The following is a 16170-nucleotide window of genomic DNA, read 5'->3' as shown; positions in this document are numbered from 1 at the left end:
GCGCGTGGTCGACCAGCAAGAAGGCGAACCTGCCAAGCCCGCGTGACAGGCTTTCGGCCTCTCTGGCCGATAAGGTCTACGTGTGGGGAGCTCAGGCGGCAGCTGCGTCAAGCAACGCCGCTCTGCTCATGGCGGCGGTCGCAAAATTGTCCACGGGTAAGACAGAGGGTCTGTCTGCCGTGGAGGCATCTCTGGTGGCGAGGATGACGGCGGCTGCCGTGTTCCTTGCACAGGGAGCGGCAATCTGCGCAGGACGCACTATGGCGAGCAGCGTAGTCATGCACCGCAACCTCTGGCTGTCTTTGACAGCCATGAGGGACACGGACAAGACCGCTCTCCTCAATGCTCCTGTGTCCAGGGATGGGCTCTTCGGCCCTGCGGTTGCCTCGGCCTCCGAGCGTTTCTCCCGTCTGGAGGCAGAAAGGAAACACCTGTTAGGGCACATGCCCTTACAGAGGAAGTCTCCCGCCCCCTCTTCTTCCCTAGCCTCGGCAGGGACGTCGCAGGGTAAGAAACGACGCGCTCGACGACCAGCTGCGGCGACCAGAGTCGCGGCTGCGTCTCAGGCGCCACATCCTCCCTCGGCACCTGTACCACACACTGCGGCTCCAGCAGAGAGGACGGGTTTCGCCCGACCATCTGCCCCTGCCTGGCGTGGCGGCTCGAGGAAGAGAAAGGCATGACTGACGGCGGGGATCGAAACTTCGATTCCCCCAACTGTTTTCAATGAAATAAGCATTGTAAAGAGAGGCTTGGACCTCCACAATACTGTTTCAAAGAAAGACAATTATTCCAGTCAGTGCCTCTTGGGATCCCGACCGGTACAGAGTTGAGCACTCTCGCTGGTGTGGGATCGTCGGCTGAGTTGGTCTCGGTGCGTGAGTTTTACACAGCTAGCGGCACCGGACCGTCTTGCTCCATGAGCGTAGCGGAGTCTGGCCCAGCTAACAAGCGTGTGGCCAGACCGCTAGTCGCCCCCATGCACCTCAACACAGCGTGTGACTCTGTTATCACGTTACATGAGCCACCGCTGCAACAGTACGCACAGACCTCTGGTCGCGCTGTGAGTCCTCTCGAGGCTCATAATGAGGACAGCACTCAGACCTCTTTTGGCCTTGAGACGCTGCTCCAGCCCTTTCGAGTTGACCCCACCTTGGGCTGTGTCGCCGATTCGGTGCACAGCGGCGGCTGGGGTCAGACGAGAGTACGGCCGTTTCCTGTCTGCGGCTCCGCAGCTGAACGCACGCCCGCTCTCTCTGCGTTATGCAGAGTGGCGAGAGTCATGCTCACTGCCAAGCTGGCTAGACAGGATACTGAGAGAGGGTTATGCCATCCAGTTCATGCGGACCCCTCCTCCTTTCAGAGGAGTGAGGGAGACACGCTTGTCCTGCCCGCTGAAAGCACTCGCGCTCCGGAAGGAGATAGCGAGCTTGCTGACCAAGGGGACTGTGATACCGGTCCCCAGAGATCAGGAGAACTCGGGTCTCTACTCCCCTTATTTTTTGGTTCCCAAGAAAAACGGGGGGATGAGACCGATTCTAGACCTGAGGGTGCTCAACGAGAGTGTGGCCAAACGGCCCTTTCGCATGCTGACGATAAAGCGTTTGCTGACTTGTGTACAGCGGAACGACTTTGGGATCAGCATAGATCTGAAGGACGCGTATTTCCATGTGCCTATCAAACTGAAGCACAGGAGATTTCTGCGCTTTGCCTTCGAGGGGAAGAAGTACGAGTACACGCGCCTGCCGTTTGGGTACGCGCTGGCTCCTCGGACTTTCTCCAAGTGCGTGGAAGCAGCTCTAGAACCGTTACGGCGCAGGGGTATACGCATTCTGGCGTACCTCGACGACCTGTTAGTTCTGGCTCAGTCTCCGGACAGAGCTATCCAGGACGCGACCTCACTGGTGACTCAGCTCAGCCAGTTGGGGTTCGCTGTCAACTGGGAGAAGAGCGCTCCATGGCCCGCTCAACAGTTTACCTACCTAGGTATCCATTTGGACACTGTTGGGATGAGAGCCAGACTGTCGGCACCACGGAGAGAATCTATTTCGATAGCTCTCCGTGCGTTCCGGGTCTCACGCACAATCACCGCACTGTCGGTGATGTCCCTGTTGGGGTTGATGGCGGCGGCCCATGTAGTAGTGCCATTGGGCCTGTTGTACATGCGCAAGCTGCAGAGATGGTTCGCTCAGCTGCGGCTGGATCCGGTGCGACACCGCCGCAGACTGCTAGTGATACCGAGATCAGTCAAAGCCGATCTGAACCATTGGAGAGACCCGCGTGTCTTGACGCGCGGAGTCGACATGGGCAGAGTGACATCTCTCTACCCGGTCTTTACGGACGCGTCCTTGACCGGGTGGGGTGGAGTATGTCAGGCGGGCTCGATAGGAGGAAGATGGGAACCGTCAGAGACGCGTCACATCAACCTCCTGGAGCTCGAAGCGGTCCGACTGACTCTGTGCCATTTCGCGCTGGTGTTGAAGGATCAAGACGTTCTCGTCAGATCCGACAACAGAGCGACGGTGGCTTACATCAACAGACAGGGAGGGGTGCGCTCTCCATCACTTCATCGCTTGGCGGAGGAAGTGTGGACTTGGGCTTTCACGCACCTACGCTCCCTGAGAGCTCAGCACATTCCAGGTCTGCTCAACGAGGGAGCGGACCTGATGTCAAGGGGCGGCCCGAGAGAGGACGAGTGGAGGTTGAAACCGTCCATCGTTTCTCTGATCTGGGCACGCTTCGGCCGAGCACAGGTGGATCTGTTTGCGTCTCGAGCCAACACACAGTGTCCTCTATGGTTCTCGCTGCGCGCACAGGACAGACCTCCTCTGGGAGTCGATGCGTTCGCGCACCGTTCCTGGCCGAGAGGTCTACTGTACGCATTTCCACCTCTGGCCTCCATCCTCCCCTTGCTGGCTCGGGTGAGGTCGGAGGGGCTATCGGTCATTCTGATAGCCCCCGATCGCCCCGGAGCCCCGTGGTTCCCGGAACTGATGGGGATGCTGGTAGGCGGGCCTTGGCCCATACCTCATCAGACGGATGCGCTCTCTCAGGCCGGAGGCCTGGTGAAGAGCCCTCCAGTGGTCGGAGGCCCTCTTGTGGCTTGGCTACTGAGAGGGAACTCTTAGAGCGCAGGGGTCTGTCTGATGCTGTCATTCAGACCATTCAAAGTGCGCGCGCACAACCTACGGCTAGAGGGTACGCGTCGCGCTGGCGAGTCTTTGCACAATGGTGTGGAAAACAGAACCTTGACCCGGTCTCATGTCCGGTCGAAGTGTTCTTGTGTTTCTTACAATCGTTGTTTGACGAGGGCTTAGCCGCGAGCACGGTGCGTGTTTATGCGGCTGCCATTTCGGCATGTCACGAAGGGTTCGCTAAGACAACGCTGTTCAGCCACCCGCTGGTCAAGCGTTTTCTGGCTGGGGTGTGTAGGCTCAGGCCACCTCCGAGAGCGTCAGCACCTACATGGGATTTATCTCTGGTGTTAGACGCTCTGTGTGGACCACCTTTCGAGCCCATAGACAATGTGTCATTACGTCTGCTTTCTCTCAAAACGAGTCTGCTCCTCGCCTTGACTACGGCTAAGCGAGTGAGCGACTTGTGCGCTTTGTCAACACGCGCGGATTGTTTGATCATCTCGGGTGATCGAACAAGAGCAGTGTTGCGTCCTAACCCGGCCTTTATCCCCAAGGTGATTAGCCGAGCGTTCAGGGCACAGAGCTGCGAACTGAGAGCTTTTTTCCCACCTCCGCACAGCGGAGAGGAGGAAAGACGCTTACATGGGCTGTGCCCAGTGCGCGCTCTGTCGCGCTATCTGGAATGCACAGCAAGTATCAGATCTTCTCCGCAGTTGCTGATCTGCTACGGTGGATCGAGAGCTGGCTTGCCACTCTCCACACAGAGACTTTCTCACTGGCTCTGCGAGGCTATTGGTCTCGCGTACGAGTCTATGAGATGTCCCGTGCCACCTGGCATTCGGGCTCATTCCACCCGAGGAGTGGCAGCCTCAGCTGCCATCCTCAGGGGTGTAGGAGTGGAGGAGATTTGTGAAGCAGCGTCTTGGTCGTCGCCTTCACCATTTGTGCGATATTATCTGTTGGACGTTTCCTCCTCATCTTTTGCTCATTCTGTCCTCAGCATGGCTGGTGGATCAGGTGTAGCAAGATGACAACTTGCTAGGTTCTTGTGGGCCCTAGATGCGAGTTGTTCTTTGATTATATCGCCAAATGTGGGACAGGCAGATATTCTCAGTCGAGATGTCTTTACTGTATGTTTTCTGTTGCCCCTCCAGCCTAGCTGTTGTGCAGGCGAGAGAGAAGAACATGAGTTAAGTAAACTCCCCCTGTTTTCTTACCCTGGACGGCTCTCTGTGTTACAGTAGCGGCCTGACCGGGAGGACAGACCCTGTGTATTATTTACATCAGCGGATCTGTTCTCGGTGCCTTGTGAGATTATGTGTCTTTTAGACCTGGTCTCGCTGGGGGTATATTTGGCCTCGCTCGCTCCGCCTAAACCAATAGGAGCAGAGCTCCCCTATGGGGCGGAGCTCCACGAAATAGAACGATAGTTAATGGAGGTAACTCCAGTTCTATGAGTGGAGCGGAGCCCCATAGGGCTGCAGGCCCAGCTCGACTTATTCAACCCGGCTGTATTTAATACTTTTGGGAGGATGAGTGAGGGCTGTCACCCCCTTATATAGGGCACCTGTGTGAGGGACAGGTGTGTATACATTTTGATCTTCAGTCATTAGCTGCACTAGGCAGCGGGTAAACCAATAGGAGCAGAGCTCCCCTATGGGGCTCCGCTCCACTCATAGAACTGGAGTTACCTCCATTAACTATCGTTATTTAGGCTACTACCCACACCGAACTAACCCTCTTCACTAAATAGAACACGTTAACAACAGCTAACACAGTAGATTAGCCTACAACGGTTGCTAATAGTAGTAGGACACAGGTTCAGTACAACAGCCACAATTTAAGAGCCCCGAACCCGCCCAAACGTCCCCTTATATCACACGTTGTCACCCCGGAACTTAAAGGTGACCCCCGTACCAATAATATCCTGACATTCTTTTCCACTTCCTGACGTGCAGGGTCGCCAAGATGATTTTTCCATTGGCTTTTTGGTGCCCCCTCAGAATTTGGTGCCCTACTTACAGCGTGTAGTGCACGTTATGGGAGTGGCGGCACTGGCTACAAGACTATACAAACACTGTTTTTGACGTGATTTTACATAATATTTTGATCGAACAAGTTGCAATAAAGTACTCACATTAAGGAAAGTTAGTACTGAGTTCATAACGTGATATAATGTTTTAGTTGACATTGTCCAGGGCCCCTTAGATGTCATGTGCCCCTGGGCAAGTACCCAGTTGCCCTAATGGGTAATCCAGCCTTGGCACCAACTCCTGAGGGAGCACCAAAAAATAGCCAACTTAAAAATCATCATAGTCAGAGTACTTATTATGCCGATATTATTTTAGTATAGAAATATTAGGCATGTATATTACAAAACAGGCAGAACAAGAGATATATTTAAATGCTCAAAAAAAGTTACGATGGTGCCCCCCCCCCAAAAAAAAACAAATACACACTCAACTTACCAAGCTCACTGTGGGTGCCCTTACCTAACTCAGTGGCCTGACGAACTTTGACGATAGGGTAGGTCAACTTTTCTAAAATGGGTTACAAAAGATAACAGGAGTCAGGGGAGGAAAACAAAAAATAAAGAGACTGCGAGATGGTGCCCGTGCATCACTTTCAGGTAAGTTCATGTTTAATCATTGTTAAATACGGGAAATGTGCTGCTAATTTAATGGTTAGCCAATGCATACACCTCAAACTTGCTGACGTTATTGCTAATGTTAGTACACTCAAATATGTTTTAACTTAGGTGCAAGCTAAATTGAGATTTTACTGACGCCAGCTGTTTCTTTACATTCTATTATGTTTTTATATTCGATTCATCTAATAGTTTTTAAATGAGTAATAAAGGTGGAGAGGTCCTTGCTGCATGCTTTCAGTTTTAAATGTTGATGATTTGGAAAACCAGGCTAAGAAAGGCAAGGTACGTAGGGCCTAAACATGTAGAGACAAAAATACCACCTTCTCCAGACAAGATTTTACCAATTGAAAAAGTGCTTGTAAAATTGTTAAAAAAACTATTTTGCGCTGAAATAAAGGCCCCAAAAGTTCGCTCGCGTGATTCCGGCCCTGCATGAAGGGCACTTTATCGCCATATCTACAATTTAACGTGGGCTCTTGTTTCAGGTCTACACACCAGATTTGCTACCACTATACATCACTGAGATCAGTGAGTAACATTGTGTTATATAGCTAGAAAATGTTGTTACTCTGAGTGAACTTCTAACTATTTCGATCCCTTTCATTAACTTTGAAATGGCCGAGAATACACATGACAAAATAGTGTCAGCACACAGGAGGCCATGTTGGGAGACGGTCCCTTTAATTGCAACTCCACAGAGACTATAAAAATGGCGCTTGCAGTGTTCCTTCACGTCCGTACCGTCGACACATAAAGCCGGTGTGTCTGAGTTACCCTCACCATTGTGTAAAACCAGGCTGCTAAACATTATGTCAGGAAGAGGAAAAGGAGGGAAAGGACTCGGCAAGGGAGGCGCCAAGCGTCACCGCAAAGTTTTGAGAGATAACATTCAGGGCATTACCAAGCCCGCCATTCGTCGCCTTGCACGTCGTGGCGGCGTGAAACGTATTTCAGGTTTGATCTACGAAGAGACTCGCGGAGTTCTGAAGGTGTTTCTTGAGAATGTTATCCGTGATGCTGTAACCTACACCGAGCATGCTAAGAGGAAGACTGTGACCGCCATGGACGTCGTCTACGCCCTCAAGCGCCAGGGACGCACCCTGTACGGCTTCGGCGGTTAAACTGCTTTTGACCTGTTTTGACACTTAACCCAAAGGTTCTTTTAAGAGCCACCCATATGTTCAGTAAAGAGACATCCATGTTTTATGCAGTTTTGAAAACAATACTTCATCCCTCAATCACTTTACCTATACAAGTCGCCTGTGGTTATTAGTGGGTCACGTTGAAAATACATATCAGGGATGAGTGCTAATGATCTAAGCCTATTTTCTGAGATAGCATGAGTGCCAGAACACAACACAACTATTGAAACTAGGCTGACACATTTCACAACGCAATTTTGCCGTTCATTAAAAATACATCTTTCAGTTGACCAATTCCTTCATTATTGGTTATAGTGTAGCCACCAAGCGCCGTGTGTGTAGCCTATTGCGCTAGGATTGGCGTCGGACACGTTTTTAGTGAGGCTTGATTTCGTTTGTAAGGTTAGGACGGTTAGTTCATCTGCAACATTAAGAGCAGCAGCTAAACGAGGCTACTATTCAGAGTAAAGTGGCAAATTATAGTAATTAGAACAATGCACAGTTTTTACAGTAGAATTGTGTAGCTAGTAAAAAATACTAGGGCTGTAAAAAATAACGCGTTATGATTAAATTACAGGATTAATTCGTTATTTTTGTTTAACGCATTTAATGTAATATACGCCCAATTCCACCCATTCTGCAACTTCTGGATGAAGTAGGCCTAGAATGCGCCAAACCACCCTCACTGAACAGCGTAGGGCCCTCACTAAGTCTGCCTGTGACAAGGTGACTAGCACAGTTGCCAAATGTATTGCAAAAACCTGTAGACCGATTGATATTGTTGAGGAGTTCACATATGTTTTGCGAGTGGCAACGGGTGACTCGAGCATCAAAGTACCGCAAAATCTAAATTGGTAATATGTAATTAATTATGATTAATCCACAGAAACATTGTTTAATCATTTCACAGCCCTAAAAAATACAAATGGTTTTGTATTCATATGTATTTAAGTTGACATTAGACATAGGCTATTTAAAGTAAACAACCTATCTGACCTTTGAAAGGAAACACGTTGGTTAGAACCGATCCGTAACAAAACATGAAACAAAGCGGCAAACTTTTAATGGTAACAAAATGGATACTATAGGGTGTCAAGACATATTGTCCGCAAAGATGGACGCATGCGCTAGAGAGATGCCAACAAAATCCACTGGGAGAAGGGAAGTAGAGGAGGCGGATAATCAGGCGCACGCGCGTTTCGCCACGTCAACGCCTTGAAGAGCTGGGAGGCGTGCCTCAATTTTTTGCATCCAACCCCTTATTTACACAGGGAAGGGACAGGATTACAACGTATTCATTCCTGATTAGAAACGAGACGTCAAGATGCCTGAACCAGCGAAGTCAGCGCCCAAGAAGGGCTCCAAGAAAGCCGTCTCCAAGACTGCTGCGAAGGGAGGCAAGAAGCGCAGAAAGTCAAGGAAGGAGAGCTATGCCATCTACGTGTACAAAGTGCTGAAACAGGTCCACCCCGATACCGGTATCTCGTCTAAGGCCATGGGAATCATGAATTCCTTTGTCAACGACATTTTCGAGCGTATCGCCGGAGAGTCTTCCCGCTTGGCCCACTACAACAAGCGTTCAACCATCACCTCCAGGGAGATCCAGACCGCCGTCCGCCTACTGCTCCCCGGTGAGCTGGCAAAGCACGCCGTGTCCGAGGGCACTAAGGCGGTGACCAAGTACACCAGCTCCAAGTAAACGGGTGCCGTTTGACTTCCCTGTTATACCCCAAAGGCTCTTTTAAGAGCCACCCACATTACCTTTCAAATGTGCAGATTTCCATTTGTGCCGGTCACTGTTATAATTCTGACTATAAAAGGTTTATCATTCATTGGATGCAAATTAATGTTTCATTGCGACCCAGTAAATTACCAAATTGATAAATCCTTAAACAGCAGCGGGAGGCCTAAGTTGCTGGAATGTGACCTTAATAATTGATTTTCAAATAACCGGTTATACTGTCCCACCTGACTATTTCTGGGGGAGTAATGTAGCCCAGATAATAGATTAATAAAAGCTTTTATTTTGAGCCAACAAAAAAAATGGGTACCAGTTTTTATATTTTGGGATAGTAGAGTGGATATTTGTGAGACTTGGTAGCATATTGGAAATCCATATCATACCGCACCATTTCTGTTTTGTAGAAGTTGGACCAAATAAGATTGAGCAGCTGTGTTAAATAGTTTTGTGCGAATAGGCCTACAACACTTGCCAGCCGTTTTACATACAACAAGCAAATTCGATTTAGGGCTAGAATATGTAAACGTTTCTCACAGATGATGCATTAGAAAAGGGTTTGGGCCAAGTCTAATTGAGCTGGTTAATGTCATCGATTGTTGATGCAAATCGTATTCCTTGGACAGGCATGACACTTCACTGTTGCCAGCAGTGTCATATGGTAATGATCATGTTATTTCACATGCATGCAAGGACTTTGTCTTTTCATAGAGATCATGAGGTGGCTCTTAAAAGAGCCTTTGGGGATGCTGCAGTCAAATTACATTTAGGCGCGCTCTCCGCGAATGCGGCGGGCCAGTTGGATGTCCTTGGGCATGATGGTAACCCTCTTGGCGTGGATGGCGCACAAGTTGGTGTCCTCGAAGAGACCGACCAGGTAGGCTTCACTGGCCTCCTGCAGAGCCATCACAGCGGAACTCTGGAAACGCAAGTCAGTCTTGAAGTCCTGGGCGATTTCTCTGACTAGACGCTGGAAGGGGAGCTTGCGGATCAGCAGCTCAGTTGACTTCTGGTAGCGACGGATCTCTCTCAGAGCCACAGTGCCGGGCCTGTAACGATGGGGCTTCTTCACGCCACCGGTGGCTGGCGCACTCTTACGTGCTGCCTTGGTAGCGAGCTGCTTCCTCGGGGCTTTGCCACCGGTAGATTTACGAGCGGTCTGCTTGGTTCTGGCCATGTTGCTTGTTTCCTTCTCTTCGACTCGAAACTGAATACAGTGAATGGGAAGTGAACAAGTTTATATCGCCAGCCAGGTCGTGCATTGATTGGACGGCCTCATTGTCAGGCAGGAGCCTCCCTCTCCCCCGCCATTGGATGTATTCAGGGCCGCCAAAATTTTAAACAAGACCCCGCCCCACTCCCAAGATTGCTTTGCTATTTTTATTTTAAAATTAAGAATCAGTTTCAAACAACTTTAATTTTCCCTTTCAAAAGGTCAAATTTAATCACAATTTCCAGAATAACCAGCGTTTTTTTTTTACACGGGAACAGCGTATTTATTTGCGTGCAGATGTATACCAATTTTTTTTTCTTTCTTCTTCCACACTCAAGTCTCCTCCAATGAAGATCTAAAATAGATTATCTTATTTGTAAATGAGCATCTTTATCCCTGTGCGCAATATACGGTTATCCTCTCAGCCTCTTCGTGCTTGTTTGAAAAGCGTTAGGCTATATCGAGAGTAGACACCAATATGGCAGCACGTATTAACATGGTTTTTAGAAAGCCATTGGGCGACTCTTATGTATGTAGGCTACACATAAGGACACATTTACGTAATACTCGTAAGGGATATTCAAGGTGACACATTAGTAACTGATGTGTAATGTCAAATGTATAACTTTCTGGCTCATGAAAAACCTCAAGAAAATATTGCGCTCGCTTTGCAAGAGTGTTGTGGATGGCTCATTTGGGGATGTTACTCCGTGCCCGCCTAAATTTCAAACTTTTTTCCTCCGCCCTCGTCCTCCTTTGAATTGCTGCGCGCAATGTTATTGGGCCCATCCTTTGGTCGCCTTACTGGATTACTTAAGTATTACACAATTATATTTATAATCCAATTATTTTTTACTAGCGTCAATGTAAGTGTATCCTTTATACATTTAGTAATAACCTATAGGCTATAGGTTATTATTAAGGTCAAAAAATTATCGCTATCCACCCTATACCCATTGTTCACCAAGGAGGCCATTCTCGTCTGTGCACCTCAACTTTGACACTTGCGAGGAAAATGTTGATTAATCGCGCAATGTATTACATTTCAGTCACGTAGGTTATGGAGTTTTGGTGTGGCACACTATCAGATGATGTAGCCCACCAGTGATATAATTTGATCCCTCTATGCAAATGGTTAAAGGTTAATGCACTTTTAAAGAGTGAAATGGGTGGCTCTTAAAAGAGCCTTTGGGGAGGGTGAGCAATCACACGAAATCACACGGGGACGTTACTTGGCCTTGACAGCCTTCTCGGTCTTCTTGGGAAGAAGTACTGCCTGGATGTTAGGCAGGACTCCGCCCTGAGCGATGGTGACACCACCGAGGAGTTTGTTCAACTCTTCGTCGTTGCGGACAGCCAACTGCAGGTGACGAGGAATGATGCGAGTCTTCTTGTTGTCGCGGGCAGCGTTGCCAGCCAACTCAAGGATCTCAGCAGTCAGATACTCGAGTACAGCAGCCAAGTAGACGGGTGCGCCAGCTCCCACACGCTGAGCGTAGTTTCCTTTACGTAGAAGTCTGTGAACACGACCCACGGGAAACTGAAGTCCAGCGCGGGATGACCTAGTCTTTGCCTTGGCCCTGGCTTTGCCTCCGGTTTTACCTCTTCCGCTCATTTTTTTGACGTTCTAGATTTACAGTGAATGAAATCGGTTAGAGTCCAGAAATTATACTTCACGGTAACTGGCAGTCATTGGTCACAAGACCGGCTCGGTCTCAATCCAATCAGAGGTAGCGGCAAAACTGAGGGCGGAGTCTTTTGCTTTATCTCAAACGGCGAGGGGGGTATTTGGTCCCCACCCTCCTCTCTCTTTGTTCCCCACCGTCCTCTCTCTTTGTTACTTTCCGTCGCTCCTTTACCCAATTTTGGTCGTCAAGTTATAGGCTATAGTGTAATTAATTACTATATGTGTAATTATATGTGTAATTAACTAGGCTATTCCATGAGAATAATACATAGGTTGTCTTAGATATAATCTGGTGGGTGACTGACATGGACAGGACATCGTTGTTGTCACTCCTCATTTTGGGCACCATTCGCTAAAATATACTATATCAAATGTATTTTGAACCAGCATTTTTCAGTAGGCTACATGACATTTATTCATTTAGCAGACGCTTTTATCCAAAGCGACTTCCAAGAGAGAGATAGGCCTACATGGCTTAGCCTGAGTTTGCTGTGATGAATTATGGGTGTTTTAAGAGTGTCTTGAAGTAGTCGCTATTATTACTCGATATTAGCAATGGTGTGCTATTAGTATGCTGTAATCCCTCCAACGAATAATTATTCGACTCGTATAGCCCCTGTAGTGATTGTATGTTTGAAATAAAATGCGTGAAATAAAATACTATATTTTGCACTGGACCCACCATATCAAATTTGTATATGATTAGAACTATTGAGGAGCCCCGTAATTATAATTGATAATGTGACAGAAGCTATATTAGGCTACTGAAGTTGATAGAGGAGGATGAGGGGGAACTGATATCTACCATATTGGTCCGTTACCTAAATGCCAATGGGTTGCTCTGGCAATATTCTTCCAAGTCTTTGAGTCTTGAGTCTTTCTAAAAAACAAGGCTGAGATGTTAGAGGCAAATACAATTTGGTCTTCAGTCATTTGCTGCCTAACCCAATAGGAGCTGAGCTCTACGAAATGGAACTTCCTTGTTTTTGTTAAGTCGCTACAATGAAAAGTGGTGTATGAGCGGGGGAAGCTGTTTCCCGACAACGCAACAAATACCTGTGGCCTGTTTTACCGGTGACATGCCCATGTCAACGACATAGTATGATAATCCCCAAGACCAAATGGGACATTTACTCAAAGCAATGGTAATGCTTTAGAAGTATTTGTGGAGGGAAACAAATGGATGCGCTTTAACGGAAAGAGTTGGTGGCTCTTAAAAGAGCCTTTTGTTTGAGCAATGCAATTGCCACGTAGAAGTTGTATTCAAGAAATTACTTCTTCTTGGGTGTCGCCTTCTTTGCCTTGGGTTTGGCCGCTTTGGGTTTGGCTGCCTTGACTGCCTTCTTGGGGCTCTTGGCTGCTACCTTCTTGGGCGTCACAGGCTTCTTGGCCTTTTTGGGGCTCTTGGTAGCCTTCTTGGCTGCCACGGGCTTCTTTACCTTCTTGGGAGACTTCTTGGCAGCTGCTGGCTTCTTCGCCACAGCCTTCTTGGGCTTCTTGGCCGCAGCGGGCTTCTTGGCGACAACTTTCTTTGGCTTGGGAGTGACGGCTTTCTTGACAGGCTTCTTTGCCTTGGTCTCAGCGGCCTTGTTGATCTTAAAAGACCCTGATGCGCCGGTTCCCTTGGTCTGGACCAAAGTGCCCTTCGTAACCAGCCCCTTGACGGCGACCTTGACGCGGGAGTTATTCTTCTCTACATCGTAGCCACCGGCAGAAAGAGCCTTCTTGAGCGCTGCCAGGGACACGCCGCTGCGTTCTTTCGAGGCGGACACAGCCTTAACTATCAGCTCACTGACGCTGGGTCCCGCTTTCTTGGGCTTAGCTGCTGCCTTCTTCTTGGGTGCCTTGGCCGGAGCGGGTACTGCTGGGGCGACTTCTGCCATGTCTGTCGTTTGAACCGATCGCTCGAGTAAACTCAACTGATTTGTGTGCTCGGGAGTAGTGTTCGGCTCCGGGCTGGGGGCTGGCCTTAAAGGCGGCATGAGAACTGTGTAGACTCAGTTAGTCAGCTCGACCGCTGTCTGCAATCGACAATCGGTGCCACTTGTGTTTTCTCCTCGTCTATAACGGTGTACAAATCGCAGCTGGACTAGACCAACTGTCCAAAAACAGCTGTGGCTAGAAAGTAAACTTCTTAGTGCTCATAATAAAGTCGTTGTAGTAGCAGAAGCCTCGTGTTTTTTGTTGCAACTGTCCCGACACGCCAGCGATGGACTCCGAGACTGAGCGTTGCGCACGGGTTTACCGATGGCATTTTTCCTCTAAAGTGTTTAAAAGTGCATTCTCTTCAGACCAGAAGCGTTGCACAGTTGGCCAAGATGTCAGGCAATAGAATATGCAACTTTGGGGTAGCCAGTTAGGGTGCCAAAGGTTTTTAATGTGTGTCTTCTGGGTCGCGTAAAACACAGGTCTCAAGTTCAGAGCCATCGGTGGGTTCTGTCTCTCTTCCCCAAATTATTCACCCTATATTTTCACTCTCCAAGACAGGCAAGTCATCAAATACAGCACTTTTACTTAATACATTTCTGTGAAAACATAGCTCATGGTGTGCACTCACAGCCACCAATACCGACGTATTGTTACACAGGATATAATACAGCCATTATGTCTATCAGTTGTGGTGTCATTCTCAGGGCGCCAACTGCAGCGACTTGGACCCGAGACCCAAACATCGCCTTGTGGCCTCAGCATTTTCATCTGATGAAATGGCAAAGGGTATAGAGTGTGTAGAAATGTGAATACATCAAATACTGTCAATTTAAGTCTTTGGTTATCTGTCACGGACATATAGCATGACACAGTGTTAAATACCATATTTGAAGTTCACGATGACCATTCAGACTAAAGACATTATTCTGACTGCAAGTCTCAATACTTGGTTTCTGAATGAAGACAACACCCTATTTGAGTCACGATTTTTTTTATATAATTGGACGGAAATAATTAAATACACTAATGAACGTGACAATATGTGTGAAATGGAACCCTGAATACATCAAGCTATAGTAACTCACTCAAAATAGTTATATGGAGCGTAAGTAATTTTTTAAGATCAAAATTCACAATTTGTCATTTGCACTAGAAACAAGAACATGGATCATGACGATTGGAACATTTTAACGTGTAATATTTGCTGTTTCAGTACAGAAATCTAGTAAAACTGAAATGGGACTTTGTAATGTGTAACCCCAAGTGACAGTTAAATGCTGGTAGGCCTAGTTCATTACAATGTGTTGCTCACTTATGTTATGACTTTCCTTAAAGTCAAAGTTAAAGTTTCTTTAAAATATAATCGGTTGCACAAGTAAGGGATAATGTATAGAATGCCGGTCATTATCGGCAAAATAAGCCCTGACAGGGCGAACAGCACCCCAACGCGAAGCGGAATTAAGGATTTTCATTCTGTTTTCATGCAATGTTCTGATTTCCGTTCTGGAAATGTATGCAAATTATATAGTTTTTTTCAACTTAATGCATAATTTGCACTTTAAAACATACATTTACAGGAAACTAGTAATTAAAACAATAGTTGACCTAATATTAGTCATCAACTATGGAGGTTTCATGTTGATATGTTATTCACTGGGGTGTCTTCCCTCAACCCATTCTGTTGTCCTTAGGTTGCTTTGAGCCATTTTCAAATCATTTCCACATCAGAAATGTGTGTTTCTTTCAACCAAAACATTTCAAACCAAAAAGAACTATGTGTATGGCACCATACAATGATCTTCACAAGTTAAATAAATGACAATTTCACTACTTTCATTGAATTTGAATGTTTCATTCAAAGAATAAATAGGACATTGAAAGAAAGAAATTGTGAAAAAAAACACAAAACACTCAACATGCACAACCAAAAAAGCCACAAAAAGGTACAAAAAGACCAAAACTTACAAAAATGTTTAACAAATACATCCTCATGTTCTTCCTTCCCTAGGAACACGGAAAAGCCAGCCTTGTTTTTCATTTGACTACTGTGTTTCAAGGTTCATTGCTTGTGTCTTGGCCTTGAAGTGGAGGCCCTAGGCTCAGGTGTAGGAAGAAGTTCCTCTTCCTGCTGAGTTTAACACCATAGCAACTTAATCAACTGAGTCATATTTGAAGTTGCATATCTCAGGGGCTGTTCGATGCTAATGCAGAACGCCACAGGATGTTTTTGTGCCAGTCAAGGGCAGACAAATCAGGAGTGAACCAAGGACTATATCTATTCTTGATTCTAATGGCATTCAGACCAATCTTAACATGTGTAAATTACAATTCCCAATTCATCAGCAATAAAAATGGGTTATTATATGACAAATTCAACCAAAATACATTTACAGATCCATTGTGAGTTTAGTGCACAACTTCACTGCAGAGTTTTTAATCAAACTGTATTAACCAGTAATAATAATAATTAATATAGCACATTTCATTCAAGAATTGCAGCTCCATGTGCTTTACATAAAAACAATAATACAAGTGATAAAAGTAATACAAATAAATAATAATTAAATGTTTTCAAATGTCACACAACAAAATACAAGCCGCAGTCTCTGCGGGAATTAAATACACATACAAGCCACAGTCTTTGCGGTGTCTCGATTCCATCTTAAACTCGAGC

General features: G+C 47.0%; 5 protein-coding genes and 1 pseudogene across 5 annotated transcripts; 3 read left to right on the top strand and 3 right to left on the bottom strand.

Moving 5' to 3' along the window:
* Positions 1–3261: 3261 nt before the first annotated feature.
* On the top strand, positions 3262–4160 carry LOC146286692 (uncharacterized). Its single transcript, XM_084700173.1, has 3 exons — positions 3262–3268; positions 3369–4046; positions 4138–4160. Exons 1-3 carry the CDS (start codon positions 3262–3264, stop codon positions 4158–4160), a joined length of 708 nt encoding a protein of 235 aa, XP_084556299.1.
* Positions 4161–6532: 2372 nt separating this feature from the next.
* LOC146286691 (histone H4) lies at positions 6533–7171 on the top strand. Its single transcript, XM_084700314.1, has one exon. The coding sequence runs from the start codon at positions 6597–6599 to the stop codon at positions 6906–6908; it is 312 nt and encodes a 103-aa protein (XP_084556440.1). The 5' UTR covers positions 6533–6596; the 3' UTR covers positions 6909–7171.
* Positions 7172–8097: 926 nt separating this feature from the next.
* On the top strand, positions 8098–8967 carry LOC146286690 (histone H2B). The gene has a single exon (XM_084699863.1). It carries the CDS (start codon positions 8254–8256, stop codon positions 8626–8628), a length of 375 nt encoding a protein of 124 aa, XP_084555989.1. The 5' UTR covers positions 8098–8253; the 3' UTR covers positions 8629–8967.
* LOC146286689 (histone H3) lies at positions 8964–9862 on the bottom strand. The gene has a single exon (XM_084699848.1). It carries the CDS (start codon positions 9842–9844, stop codon positions 9434–9436), a length of 411 nt encoding a protein of 136 aa, XP_084555974.1. The 5' UTR covers positions 9845–9862; the 3' UTR covers positions 8964–9433.
* A 1214-nt stretch (positions 9863–11076) lies between these two features.
* On the bottom strand, positions 11077–11496 carry LOC146286688 (histone H2A). Its single transcript, XM_084699858.1, has one exon. The coding sequence runs from the start codon at positions 11493–11495 to the stop codon at positions 11109–11111; it is 387 nt and encodes a 128-aa protein (XP_084555984.1). The 5' UTR covers position 11496; the 3' UTR covers positions 11077–11108.
* A 1242-nt stretch (positions 11497–12738) lies between these two features.
* LOC146286687 (histone H1 pseudogene) lies at positions 12739–13450 on the bottom strand (annotated as a pseudogene).
* Positions 13451–16170: the final 2720 nt, after the last annotated feature.

This window comes from Hypomesus nipponensis, chromosome 6, assembly GCF_054491055.1.
Source record: "Hypomesus nipponensis isolate SF chromosome 6, ASM5449105v1, whole genome shotgun sequence".
NCBI lineage: Eukaryota > Metazoa > Chordata > Actinopteri > Osmeriformes > Osmeridae > Hypomesus > Hypomesus nipponensis.
Note: the sequence above shows the minus strand (reverse complement) of the source record. Positions and strands in the feature narration are given on the sequence as shown.

Coding starts and splice junctions, on each gene's coding strand:
- LOC146286692 (XM_084700173.1), top strand. Junction 4,047..4,137: donor TGTAGGAGTGGAGGAGATTT/GTGAAGCAGCGT, acceptor TTCTGTCCTCAG/CATGGCTGGTGGATCAGGTG.
- LOC146286691 (XM_084700314.1), top strand. CDS start 6,597: ATGTCAGGAAGAGGAAAAGGAGGGAAAGGACTCGGCAAGGGAGGCGCC.
- LOC146286690 (XM_084699863.1), top strand. CDS start 8,254: ATGCCTGAACCAGCGAAGTCAGCGCCCAAGAAGGGCTCCAAGAAAGCC.
- LOC146286689 (XM_084699848.1), bottom strand. CDS start 9,844: ATGGCCAGAACCAAGCAGACCGCTCGTAAATCTACCGGTGGCAAAGCC.
- LOC146286688 (XM_084699858.1), bottom strand. CDS start 11,495: ATGAGCGGAAGAGGTAAAACCGGAGGCAAAGCCAGGGCCAAGGCAAAG.